At 56.8% G+C, this 13,630-nt stretch overlaps 1 protein-coding gene across 5 annotated transcripts in view; it reads right to left on the minus strand.

The window, feature by feature from the left end:
- LOC140409368 (disintegrin and metalloproteinase domain-containing protein 12-like) overlaps nt 1-13,630 on the minus strand; it is a 653,965-nt gene that overhangs the window by 34,213 nt on the left and 606,122 nt on the right. For all 5 annotated transcript variants that reach the window (XM_072497812.1, XM_072497813.1, XM_072497810.1 and 2 more), the window contains 2 exons: nt 7,562-7,703; nt 1,834-1,903 (listed from right to left, as the gene is read on the minus strand). In XM_072497812.1, coding sequence (XP_072353913.1) covers nt 1,846-1,903; nt 7,562-7,703 — 200 coding nt within the window. In that variant the 3' untranslated portion in view covers nt 1,834-1,845. The remainder of the gene's footprint in view (nt 1-1,833; nt 1,904-7,561; nt 7,704-13,630) is intronic.

Consider the following 13,630-nt stretch of genomic DNA (forward strand, 5'->3'; position numbering starts at 1 on the left):
AGTCAGTGTGTGAGCAGCTGGGATGATGGGAATATCAGTGTGTGTGAGCAGCTGGGATGATGGGAATATCAGTCAGTGTGTGAGCAGCTGGGATGATGGGAATATCAGTGTGTGAGCAGCTGGGATGATGGGAATATCAGTCAGTGTGAGCAGCTGGGATGATGGGAATATCAGTGTGTGAGCAGCTGGGATGATGGGAATATCAGTCAGTGTGTGAGCAGCTGGGATGATGGGAATATCAGTGTGTGTGAGCAGCTGGGATGATGGGAATATCAGTGTGTGAGCAGCTGGGATGATGGGAATATCAGTCAGTGTGTGAGCAGCTGGGATGATGGGAATATCAGTGTGTGTGAGCAGCTGGGATGATGGGAATATCAGTCAGTGTGTGAGCAGCTGGGATGATGGGAATATCAGTGTGTGTGAGCAGCTGGGATGATGGGAATATCAGTGTGCGTGAGCAGCTGGGATGATGGGAATATCAGTGTGTGAGAGCAGCTGGGATGATGGGAATATCAGTCAGTGTGTGAGCAGCTGGGATGATGGGAATATCAGTGTGTGAGAGCAGCTGGGATGATGGGAATATCAGTGTGTGAGCAGCTGGGGTGATGGGTGTGCTCGTGCATGAGTCGTAACAAGTTGGTTTCCTCGTGCAACAGGTGATTAAGAAGGCAAATGGAATTTTGTCCTTCATTGCTAGAGGGATGGAGTTTAAGACTAGTGAGGTTATGCTGCAATTGTATAAGGTGTTAGTGAGGCCACACCTGGAGTATTGTGTTCAGTTTTGGTCTCCTTACTTGAGAAAGGACGTACTGGCACTGGAGGGTGTGCAGAGGAGATTCACTAGGTTAATCCCAGAGTTGAAGGGGTTGGATTACGAGGAGAGGTTGAGTAGACTGGGACTGTACTCGTTGGCATTTAGAAGGATGAGGGGGAATCTTATCGAAACATATAAAATTATGAAGGGAATAGATAGGATAGATGCGGGCAGGTTGTTTCCACTGGCAGGTGAAAGCAGAACTAGGGGGCATAGCCTCAAAATAAGGGGAAGTAGATTTAGGACTGAGTTTAGGAGGAACTTCTTCACCCAAAGGGTTGTGAATCTATGGAATTCCTTGCCCAGTGAAGCAGTAGAGGCTCCTTCATTAAATGTTTTTAAGATAAAGATAGATAGTTTTTTGAAGAATAAAGGGATTAAGGGTTATGGTGTTCTGGCCGGAAAGTGGAGCTGAGTCCACAAAAGATCAGCCATGATCTCATTGAATGGTGGAGCAGGCTCGAGGGGCCAGTTGGTCTACTCCTGCTCCTAGTTCTTATGTTCTTATGTAGAGCGCCAGTGTCCCGGGTTCAATTCCTGGTTTGGGTCACTGTCTGTTCGGAGTCTGCACGTTCTCCCCGTGTCTGCGTGGGTTTCCTCCGGGTGCTCCGGTTTCCTCCCACAATTCCCGAAAGACGTGCTGTTAGGTGAATTGGACATTCTGAATTCTCCCTCTGTGTACCCGAACAGGCGCCGGAACGTGGAGACAAGGGGATTTTCAGAGTAACTTCAGTGCAGTGTTAATGTAAGCCTATTTGTGACAACAAAGATTATGATTCTTATTTTTATTATTATGGGGTTATGGGGATATGGTGGGGGAGTGGACCTCGATAGGGTGCTCTTTCAGAGGGTCGGAGCAACCTCTATGGGCCGAATAGCCTCCATCTTCACTTGTAGGGATTCGATGGAAACTCGAGAGGAGAAGGAGGATATTTGATCCGATCACCAGTATTTCATTGCTGAGGAGTTGACCACAGTGAACTCTGTCATTACGTCTGAGAGAAAGTTGACTCGCTTACCTGGCCAGACAATTAAACGATGGTGTTGGGGAGTGAATACTTCAGATTGGTTGGCACACGGCTGCCCGGGCTAAATGGAGAAGAAATCACAATGAACTTGGTTAAATGTGGAAGGCTCTATTCTCCTCGATCACTCTGCTGTTATTATTTTATTCGCTGTGGTATGTCTGTATTTGGCAGCATTTGATGCTCTTCAGAAGCTGGTGATGAGCTGTCATCCTGAATGACTGCAGTCCCCGAGGTGGAGGTACACCCACTGTGCTGTTAGCAAAGGAGTTTCTTCAGGAATCAAAAGGACGTTTCAGGGAATTCTCCGTTTGAGGGACTAAGAGCTGACACCGACACCGCCGACACCGGGACTGCCGACACCGGGACTGCCGACACCGGCACCACCGACACCGCCGACACCGGGACTGCCGACACCGGGACTGCCGACACCGGCACCACCGACACCGCCGACACCGGGACTGCCGACACCGGGACTGCCGACACCGGCACCACCGACACCGGGACAGCCGACACCGGGACTGCCAACACCGGCACCACCGACACCGGGACTGCCGACACCGGGACTGCCGACACCGGCACCACCGACACCGCCGACACCGGGACTGCCGACACAGGCGCCACCGACACCGAGACTGCCGACACCGGGACTGCCGACACCGGCACCACCGACACCGCCGACACCGGGACTGCCGACACAGGCGCCACCGACAACGCCAACACCGGGACTGCCGACACTGGCACCACCGACACCGGGACTGCCGACACCGGCATCACCGACACCGGGACCGCCGACACCGGGACTGCCGAAACCGGCACTGCCAACACCGGGACTGCTGACACCAGGACCGCCGACACCGGGACGGCCGACACCGGGCCCGCCGACACCGGGACTGCCGACACCGGGACTGCCAACACCGGCACCACTGGCACCACCGACACCGGAACGGCCGACACCGGGACTGCCGGCACCGCCGACACCAGCAATGCCGATACCAGCAATGCCGACACCGACACCGCCGACACCAGCACTGGCGACACCGGGACTGCCAACACCGGCACCACCGACACCGGAACTGCCGACACCGGGACTGCCAACACCGGCACCACCGACACCGGCACCGCCGGCACTGGAACTGCCGACACCGGCGACACCGGGACTTCCAACACTGGCACCACTGGCACCACCGACACCGGGACTGCCGACACCGGCACCACTGACACTGCTGACACCGGGACTGCCGACACCGGCACCACCGACACCGCCGACACCGGGACTTCCAACACTGGCACCACTGGCACCACCGACACCGGGACAGCCGACACCGGCACCACTGACACTGCTGACACCGGGACTGCCGACACCGGCACCACTGACACTGCCGACAATGGGACTGCCGACACCGGCACCACTGACACCGCCGACAATGGGACTGCCAGCACCGGGACCGCCGACACCGGCATCACCGACACCGGGACTGCCGACACCGGGACCGCTGACACCGGGACCGCCGACACCGGCACCACGTCACCGCTGACACCGGGACCGCCGACACTGGGACTGCCGATACTGGCACCACCGACACCGGGACTGCCGACACCGGCACCACGACACCGCCGACACCGGGACTGCCGACACCGGCACCACGACACCGCCGACACCGGGACTGCCGACACCGGGACCGCCGACACCGGGACTGCCGACACCGGCACCACTGACACCGCCGACACCGGGACTGCCGACACCGGGACCGCCGACACCAGGACTGCCGACACCGGCACCACTGACACCGCCGACACCGGGACTGCCGACACCGGGACCGCCGATACCGGCACAACGACACCGCCGGCACCGGGACTGCCGACACCAGCACCACTGACACCGCCGACACCGGGACTGCCTACACCGGGACCGCCGACACCGGGACTGCTGGCACCACCGACACTGCCACCGCCGACACCGGGACCGCCGACACCGGGACTGCTGGCACCGGGACCGCCGACACCGGGACTGCTGGCACCACCGACACTGCCACCGCCGACACCGGGACCGCCGACACCGGGACTGCTGGCACCACCGACACTGCCACCGCCGACACCGGGACTGCCGACACCGGCACCACCGACACCGGCACCACCGACACTGCCACCGCCGACACCGGGACCGCCGACACCGGGACTGCTGGCACCGCCGACACCAGCACCTCCAATCCTGACACCGCCAGCACTGACACCGCCGACACCGGTACCGGCGACACAGGGACTGCCGACACCGGGACTGCCGACACCGGCACCACTGACACCGCCGACACCGGGACTGCCTACACCGGGACCGCCGACACCGGGACTGCTGGCACCACCGACACTGCCACCGCCGACACCGGGACCGCCGACACCGGGACTGCTGGCACCGCCGACACCAGCACCTCCAATACTGACACCGCCAGCACCGACACCGCCGACACCGGTACCGGCGACACAGGGACTGCCAACACCGACACCGCCGACACCGGTACCGGCGACACAGGGACTGCCGACACCGGGACTGCCGACACCGGGACTGCCGACACCGGCACCACCGACACCGCCACCGCCGACACCGGGACTGCCGACACCGGCACCACCGACACCGGGATTGCCGACACTGGCACCACCGACACCGCCGACACCGGGACCGCCGACACCGGGACTGCTGGCACCGCCGACACCAGCACCGCCAATACTGACACCGCCAGCACCGACACCGGCACCGCCGACACCGGGACCGCCGACACTGGGACTGCCGACACTGGCACCACCGACACCGGGACTGCCGACACCGGCACCACGACACCGGGACTGCCGACACCGGGACTGCCGACACCGGCACCACGACACCGCCGACACCGGGACTGCCGACACCGGCAACACGACACCGCCGACACCGGGACCGCCGACACCGGGACTGCCGACACCGGCACCACGACACCACTGACACCGGCACCACCGACACCGGCACCACCGACACCGCTGACACCGGGACTGCCGGCACCGCCGACACCAGCAATGCCGACACCAGCTATGCCGCCACCGATACCGCCGACACCGGCGACACAGGGACTGCCAACCCCGGCACCACTGGCACCACCGACACCGGAACGGCCGACACCGGGACTGCCGGCACCGCCGACACCAGCAATGCCGACACCAGCAATGCCGACACCGACACCGGCGACACCGGGACTGCCAACACCGGCACAACTGGCACCACCGACACCGCCGGCACTGGAACTGCCGACACCGGGACTGCCGACAACGGCACCACTGACACTGCCGACACTGGCACCACCGACACCGGGACTGCCGACACCGGCACCACTGACACCGCCGACAATGGGACTGCCGGCACCGGGACTGCCGACACCGGCACCACTGACACCGCCAACACTGGCACCACCGACACCGGGACTGCCGACACCGGCACCACTGACACCGCCGACAATGGGACTGCCGGCACCGGGACCGCCGACACCGGCACCACTGACACCGCCAACACTGGCACCGCCGACACTGGGACTGCCGACACCGGCACCACTGACACCGCCAACACTGGCACCGCCGACACCGGGACTGCCGACACCGGCACCACTGACACCGCCGACACTGGCACCGCCGACACTGGGACTGCCGACACCGGCACCACTGACACCGCCGTCAATGGGACTGCCGGCACCGGGACTGCCGACACTGGCACCACCGACACCGGGACTGCCGACACCGGCACCACTGACACCGCCGACAATGGGACTGCTGGCACCGGGACTGCCGACACTGGCACCACCGACACCGGGACTGCTGACACCAGCACCACTGACACCGCCGACACCGGGACTGCCGACACCGGGACTGCCGATACCGGCACCACGACACCGCCGACACCGGGACCGCCGGCACCGGGACCGCCGACACCGGCACCACTGACACCGCCGACACCGGGACCGCCGGCACCGGGACTGCCTACACCGGGACCGCCGACACCGGGACTGCTGGCACCTCCGACAATGCCACCGCCGACACCGGGACTGCTGGCACCGCCGACAATGGGACTGCCGACACCGGCACCACTGACACCGCCGTCAATGGGACTGCCGGCACCGGGACTGCCGACACTGGCACCACCGACACCGGGACTGCCGACACCGGCACCACTGACACCGCCGACAATGGGACTGCTGGCACCGGGACTGCCGACACTGGCACCACCGACACCGGGACTGCTGACACCAGCACCACTGACACCGCCGACACCGGGACTGCCGACACCGGGACTGCCGATACCGGCACCACGACACCGCCGACACCGGGACCGCCGGCACCGGGACCGCCGACACCGGCACCACTGACACCGCCGACACCGGGACTGCCTACACCGGGGCCGCCGACACCGGGACTGCTGGCACCACCGACACTGGGACTGCTGGCACCGCCGACACCAGCACCTCCAATACTGACACCGCCAGCACCGACACCGCCGACACCGGTACCGGCGACACAGGGACTGCCAACACCGACACTGCCGACACCGGTACCGGCGACACAGGGACTGCCGACACCGGGACTGCCGACACCGGGACTGCCGACACCGGCAGCACCGACACCGCCGACACCGGCACCACCGACACCGGGACTGCCGACACCGGCAGCACCGACACCGGGACTGCCGAAACTGGCACCACCGACACCGCGACCGCCGACACCGGGACTGCTGGCACCGCCGACACCAGCACCGCCAATACTGACACCGCCAGCACAGACACTGGCAACACCGGTACCGGGACCGCCGACACCGGGACTGCTGGCACCGCCGACACCAGCACCGCCAATACTGACACCGCCAGCACCGACATCGGCAACACCGGTACCGGGACCGCCGACACCGGGACTGCTGGCACCGCCGACACCAGCACCGCCAATACTGACACCGCCAGCACCGACACCGGCACCGCCGACACCGGGACCGCCGACACCGGGACTGCCAATACTGACAACTCCGACACCGGGACCGCCGACACCGGGACCGCTGGCACCGCCGACACCAGCACCTCCAATACTGACACCGCCAGCACCGACACCGCCGACACCGGTACCGGCGACACAGGGACTGCCAGCACCGACACCGGTACCGGCGACACAGGGACGGCCGACACCGGGACTGCCGACACCGGGACTGCCGACACCGGGACTGCCGACACCGGCAGCACCGACACCGGCACCGCCGACACCGGGACTGCGACACCAGCACCACCGACACCGGGACTGCCGACACCGGCACCACCGACACCGGGACTGCCGACACTGGCACCACCGGCACCGCGACCGCCGACACCGGGACTGCTGGCACCGCCGACACCAGCACCGCCAATACTGACACCGCCAGCACCGACACTGGCAACACCGGTACCGGGACCGCCGACACCGGGACTGCTGGCACCGCCGACACCAGCACCGCCAATACTGACACCGCCAGCACCGACACCGGCACCGCCGACACCGGGACTGCCGACACCGGGACTGCCAATACTGACACCGCCAGCACCAACACCGACACCGCCGACACCGGTACCGGCGACACAGGGACTGCCAACACCGGCACCGCTGGCCCCACCGACACAGACACCACCGACACCGGGACTGCTGACACCGGGACTGCCTCCAGTGACAGGCCTGCTCTTGTGGTGATTACCTTGTTGTGTTTCTTGTCGCAGTGACAGAACCTGGTGAGGCTTTTTTCTTCATGCAGAACCATGTGAGTAGAGCAATCAGAGTCAACAGTATCAAAAGCGGCACCACAATTGCAATGACCAATGTAGTTGAATGAGTTTTACCTATTGAGGAAGGAGATGAAATAATTAGAGTATAACACACAGACCACTGCAGAAAGACCAGCTTCGATCGTAGTATTCCCACTGAAATTGGGTAATAGGCAACATGCAGATCTCAAGATGCTCCCTGGCTCGAGTCTCAGACACCTTGGTCCGCTTTGAGGTGAGGGGGCTGACAAGTGTTCAAAGTTGTATGTTAGGTCAGCGACACAACTCGTTTCTGTCTGTATTTGTTGTTATTGCAGCGTAGCTTTCACAAAGCTGAAAGCCATTTGTGCATTTAAGGCCCGACATGGGGACCATTTTAAGAATCATCGAATCATCGAATTTACAGTGCAGAAGGAGGCAATTTGGCCCATCGATTCTGCAACAGCTCTTGGAAAGAGAACCCTACTCAAGCTCACACTTCCACCCTATCCCCGCAACCCAATCTAACAATAATTCAAATATTTATCTTAAATTGATTAACTTGTGCTTAAATGTCACTCAGTGGGGTGGAATGCTCTAACTGTGAGATGTGGGAGATCTGTGATGCTTCCAGATGTCCGGTCGACTACATCTGCAGCAAGTGTAACCAATGGCAGCTCCTCACAGACCGCATGGTTCGGAGCATTTAGGAGCATGCAGGTGGCGGAAAGCATCATCGATAGGAGTTATAGAGACATGGTCACACACAAGGTGCAGGCAGACCGAGGGGTGACCGCTAGAAAGGGCAGGCAGTCAACACAGGAATCCCCTGTGGCTGTCCCCCCCTCTACCAGGTAGACCGTTTTGGATACTGTTGGGGGTATAGCCTATCAGGGAATAACAGCAGCCAGAACAGTGGCACCACAACTGGCTCTGTTGCTCAGCAGGGGAGGGCAAAGTGCAGAAGAGCAATAGTAATAGGGAACTCTTTCGTCAGGGGCACAGATAGGCGCTTCTGTGGAAGGGAAAGAGACTCCAGGATGGTATGTTGCCTCCCTGGTGCCAGGGTCAAGGATGCCTCTGAACGAACACAGGACATCCTGAAGGGGGTGTGGTGAACAGCCAGCGGTCGTAGTACACGTAGGTACTAACGACATAAGCAGGAAGAGTGATGAGGGCCTGCAGAAGGAGTTCAGGGAGCTAGGCAGTAAGCTAAAAAGCAGGACCTCTAGGGTTTTAACTCAGGATTACTCCCTGTGCCACGTGCCAGCGAGGCTAGAAATAGGAGGATAGCGCAGCTAAACACGTGGCTAAACTGGTGGTGTTGGACGGGTTGCATTTAAACTGGAGGTGCACCAATATCCTATTGGGAGGTTTGCGAGAGTCACTCGGGAGGATTTAAACTAGTCTGGCCGGGGGGGGGGGGGGGGGGGGGGGGGGGGGGTAGCCAGAGTGTTAGCTTAGAAGGTGGAATAACTGAAGGGGAAATAGAGAACAAAAATAAAAGAACAACATCACCCTCAGGCAGAGCAAAAAAACGGTGACACGTGTGAAAAAGGAGGTGGTCAATGCAGGACTGAGGGTGTTGTACCTAAATGCACGCAGTACACGGAACAAGGTAAATGAGCTTGTTGTGCACATTGATTTTGGCCGGTACGATGTGGGCATCACAGAGACAGAACATACATACAGTGCAGAAGGAGGCCATTCGACCCATCGAGTCGGCACCGAACCACTTAAGCCCTCACTTCCAACCTGTCCCCATAACCCAATAACCCCTCCGAACCTTTTTGGACACTAAGGGCAATTTATCATGGCCAATCCACCTAACCTGCACATCTTTGGACTGTGGGAGGAAACCGGAGCACCCAGAGGAAACCCACGCACACACGGGGAGGATGTGCAGACTCCGCACAGACAGTGACCCAGCGGGGAATCGAACCTGGGACGTTGGCGCTGTGAAGCCACAGTGCTATCCACTTGTTTTACCGTGCTGCAAGGGGATCAGGGCTGGGATCTAAATATCCAAGAATATGTGTCCTATCGAAAGGACAGACAGTTGGTCAAAGGGGGCGGGGTTGCATTGTTAATACGTTTCCTCCGGGCGCTCCGGTCTCCTCCCACAGTCCAAAGACGTGCAGGTTAGGTGGAGTAGCCATGATAAATTGCCCATTGTTAGTAAGGAATGAAGTTAAAGGAGTGATATAGGGTCGGAAGGCATAGAATCTCTGGGTAGAGTTGAGGAATCGCAAAGGTGAAAAGACCCCGATGGGAGTTATGTACAGGCCCCCGAGCAGTAGTCAGGATGTGGGGCAGAAAATAAATCAGGAGATAGAAAAGGCATGTAAAAAAGGCAATATTACAATAATCATGGGGGACTTCAATATGCAGGTGGACTGGGAAAGTCAGGTTGGTAGTGGATCCCAAGAAATGGAATTTGTGGAATGTCTAAGAGATGTTTTTTTGGAGCAGCTTGTGACAGAGCCGACTGGGGAACAGGCAATTCTGGATTTGGTGATGTGTAATGAGGCAGACTTGATTAGGGACCTTAAGGTGAAAAAACCCTTAGGAAGCAGTGACCACAATATGATAGAATTTACCCTGCAGTTTGAGAGGGAGAAGCTGGAATCAGATGTAACGGTATTACAATTAAATAAGGGGAACTACAAAGACATGCGGGAGGAGCTGGCCAGAGTCGATTGGAGAAGGAGCCTCGCAGCGAAGACAGTGGAACAGCAGGAGTTTTTGGGTGTTATTAGGGAGGCACAACAGAAATTCATCCCAAGGAGGAGGAAACTTGCGAAGGGGAGGACAAGGCATCCATGGCTGACGAGGGATGTCAAGGACAGCATAAAAGCAAAAGAAAAAGTATACAAAGTGGCGAGAATTAGTGGGAAGCCAGAGGATTGGGAAGCCTTAAAAAGCGAGCAGGGGACAACTAAAAAAAGCAATAAGATGGCAACAAAAGCAGAAGATGAAGTCTGACAAAAAACATTAGCGGGTGTCATATAGAGACCCCCAAACTGCACTGGTGAGGTTGGGAATGGCATTAAACAAGAAATTAGAGATGCATGTAACAAGGGAATATCGGTGATCATGGGTGATTTTAATCTGCACATAGATTGGGCAAATCAAATTAGCCGCAATGCCGTAGAGGAGGAATTCCTGGAGTGTATACGGGATGGTTTCTTGACCAATATGTGGTGGAACCAACTAGAGCACAGGCCATCGTCGGCTGGGAACTGTGTAACGAGACGGGAATCATTGCCAATCTGACTGTACGAGACCCCTTGGGGATGAGCGACCACAACATGATGGAATTTTTTATCAAGGTGGAGAGTGAAGTAGTTGATTCGGTGACTAGGGTGCTGAATCTTAATAAAGGGGAACATGAGGATATGAGGCGTGAGTTGGCCTTGATAGGTTGGGGAGAGTTACTTAAAGGGATGACAGTGGATAGACAATGACAAACATTCAAGGAACACATGGGGGAACTACAGCAACTGTTCATTCCTGTCTGGCACAAAAGCAAAGGGGGTAAGAGGGCCAATACACGGCTTACAAAGGAAATTAGAAATAGTATCCGATACAAGGAAGAAGCATACAGACTGGCCAAGAAAAATAATAGGTCTGAGGATTGGGAGCAGTTTAGAATTCAGCAAAGAAGAACGAAGGGATTGATTAAGAAGGGGTAAGTACAGTACGACAGGAAGCTTGCAGGGAACATACAGACTGACACTGAGAGTTTCTGCAGATATGTGAAGAGAAAGAGATTGATAAAGAGAAATGTAGGCCCCCTACAGACAGAAACTGGGGAATGCATAATATGGACAAAGAAATGGCTGAGCAATTGAATACATACTTTGGTTCTGTCTTCACAAACGAGAACACAAATCAGATCCCAGAAATGCTGGAGAATGAAAGATTTAGTGAGAGGGAAGAACTGAGGGAGATCAACATTAGTAGAGAAATGGTGCTGGGAAAATTGATGGGATTGAAGGCGGATAAATACCTAAGGTCTGAAAATCATGCTTGGCAAATCTGTTGGAATTCTTTGAAGATGTAACCAGTACAGTTGACAAGGGGCAGCCAGTCGATGTGGTATATTTGGACTTTCAGAAGGCATTTGACAAAGTCCCGCAGAAGAGATTATTGTACAAAATTAAAGTACATGGGATTGGGGGAAATGTATTGAGGTGGATAAAAAACTGGTTGGCAGAGAGGAAACAAAGAGTAGGGATTAACGGGTCCTTTTCAAATTGGCAGGCAGTAACCAGTGGGGTACCACAGGGATCGGTGCTGGGACCCCAGCTATTCACAATTCAGAAGCAAAAGCAGGAAGGCAGATTACTACCTGAATGGTTGTAAATTGGGAGAGGGGAGTGTGCAGCGGGACCTGGGTGTCCTTGTGCACCAGTCGCTGAAGATAAGCATGCAGGTGCAGCAGGCAGTAAAGAAGGCTAATGGCATGTTGGCCTTCATTGCGAGAGGATTCGAGTACAGAAGCAGGGATGTGTTGCTGCAATTATACAGGGTGAGGCCACACCTGGAGTATTGTGGGCAGTTTTGGTCTCCTTCTCCGAGGAAGGATGTTCTTGCTCTCGAGGGAGAGCAGCGAAGGATTACCAGACTGATTCCAGGGATGGCGGGATTGTCATATGAGGAGAGATTGACTCGGTTGGGATTGTTCTCGCTGGAGTTCAGATAAATGAGGGGGGATCTCATAGAGACTTAGAAAATTCTAACAGGACTGGACAGGGTAGATGCAGGGGCAGGCCAGTCGATTTCGGCGTGAGAACAGCTGGTGAGTCAGTTTCAGCGGGAGCAGTGCGGAAGTGGCTGCTGGGAGGTAAGTCTGTCCTTTAAAAGCTCTTGTCTTTGCAGGGGCAGGCCAGTCGATTTCGGCGGGAGAACAGCTGGTGAGTCAGTTTCAGCGGGAGCAGTGCGGAAGGAGGTTGCTGGGAGGTAAGTCAACCTTTAAAAGCACTTGTCTTTGCAGGGGCAGGCCAGTCGATTTCGGCGGGAGTGGAGCTGGCTGGTTAGTCAATTTCAGCAGGAGCTGAGAATTTTTCTTTTTTTTTTAATTAGTATTTTAGGCGGGAACAGGAAGTCGACCCGCGGACGTCTGGGAAGACCCTCACCAATAAATTCTGGTGGAGAGGAAACCCGAGACACTACACGTGTAGTGTCTCCCACCCGCCCTCCTCCTCGAACCTAATAATAAAACCCATTGGTCTGAGGTAAGTGCCATATTTTATTATATTATTATTATTTTTTATAAAAAATTTAATTTAGTTGTTAGCCAGATCTTGGTAGAAAGTTAGCGGAATGGCAGGGAAGGGAGTGCAATGTTCCTCCTGCAGGATGTTTGAGGTGAGGGATGCCGTTAGTGTCCCTGCTGATTTTAGAGAGTATAGAGGTCAGGAGCACAGATTTGACGTCGCAGGAGGGGGCCAGTGTTCAGGTAGGTGGTTTGAAGTGTGTCTACTTCAATGCCAGGAGTATACGAAACAAGGTAGGGGAACTGGCAGCATGGGTTGGTACCTGGGACTTCGATGTTGTGGCCATTTCGGAGACATGGATAGAGCAGGGACAGGAATGGATGTTGCAGGTTCCGGGGTTTAGGTGTTTTAGTAAGCTCAGAGAAGGAGGCAAAAGAGGGGGAGGTGTGGCGCTGCTAGTCAAGAGCAGTATTACGGTGGCGGAGAGGATGCTAGATGGGGACTCTTCTTCCGAGGTAGTATGGGCTGAAGTTAGAAACAGGAAAGGAGAGGTCACCCTGTTGGGAGTTTTTTATAGGCCTCCTAATAGTTCTAGGGATGTAGAGGAAAGGATGGCGAAAATGATTCTGGATAAGAGCGAAAGTAACAGGGTAGTTATTATGGGAGACTTTAACTTTCCAAATATTGACTGGAAAAGATATAGTTCGAGTACAATAGATGGGTCGTTTTTTGTACAGTGTGTGCAGGAGGGTTTCCTGAAACAATATGTTGACAGGCCAACAAGAGGCGAGGCCACGTTGG

Source organism: Scyliorhinus torazame, chromosome 3, assembly GCF_047496885.1.
Source record: "Scyliorhinus torazame isolate Kashiwa2021f chromosome 3, sScyTor2.1, whole genome shotgun sequence".
Taxonomy (NCBI): Eukaryota; Metazoa; Chordata; class Chondrichthyes; order Carcharhiniformes; family Scyliorhinidae; genus Scyliorhinus; species Scyliorhinus torazame.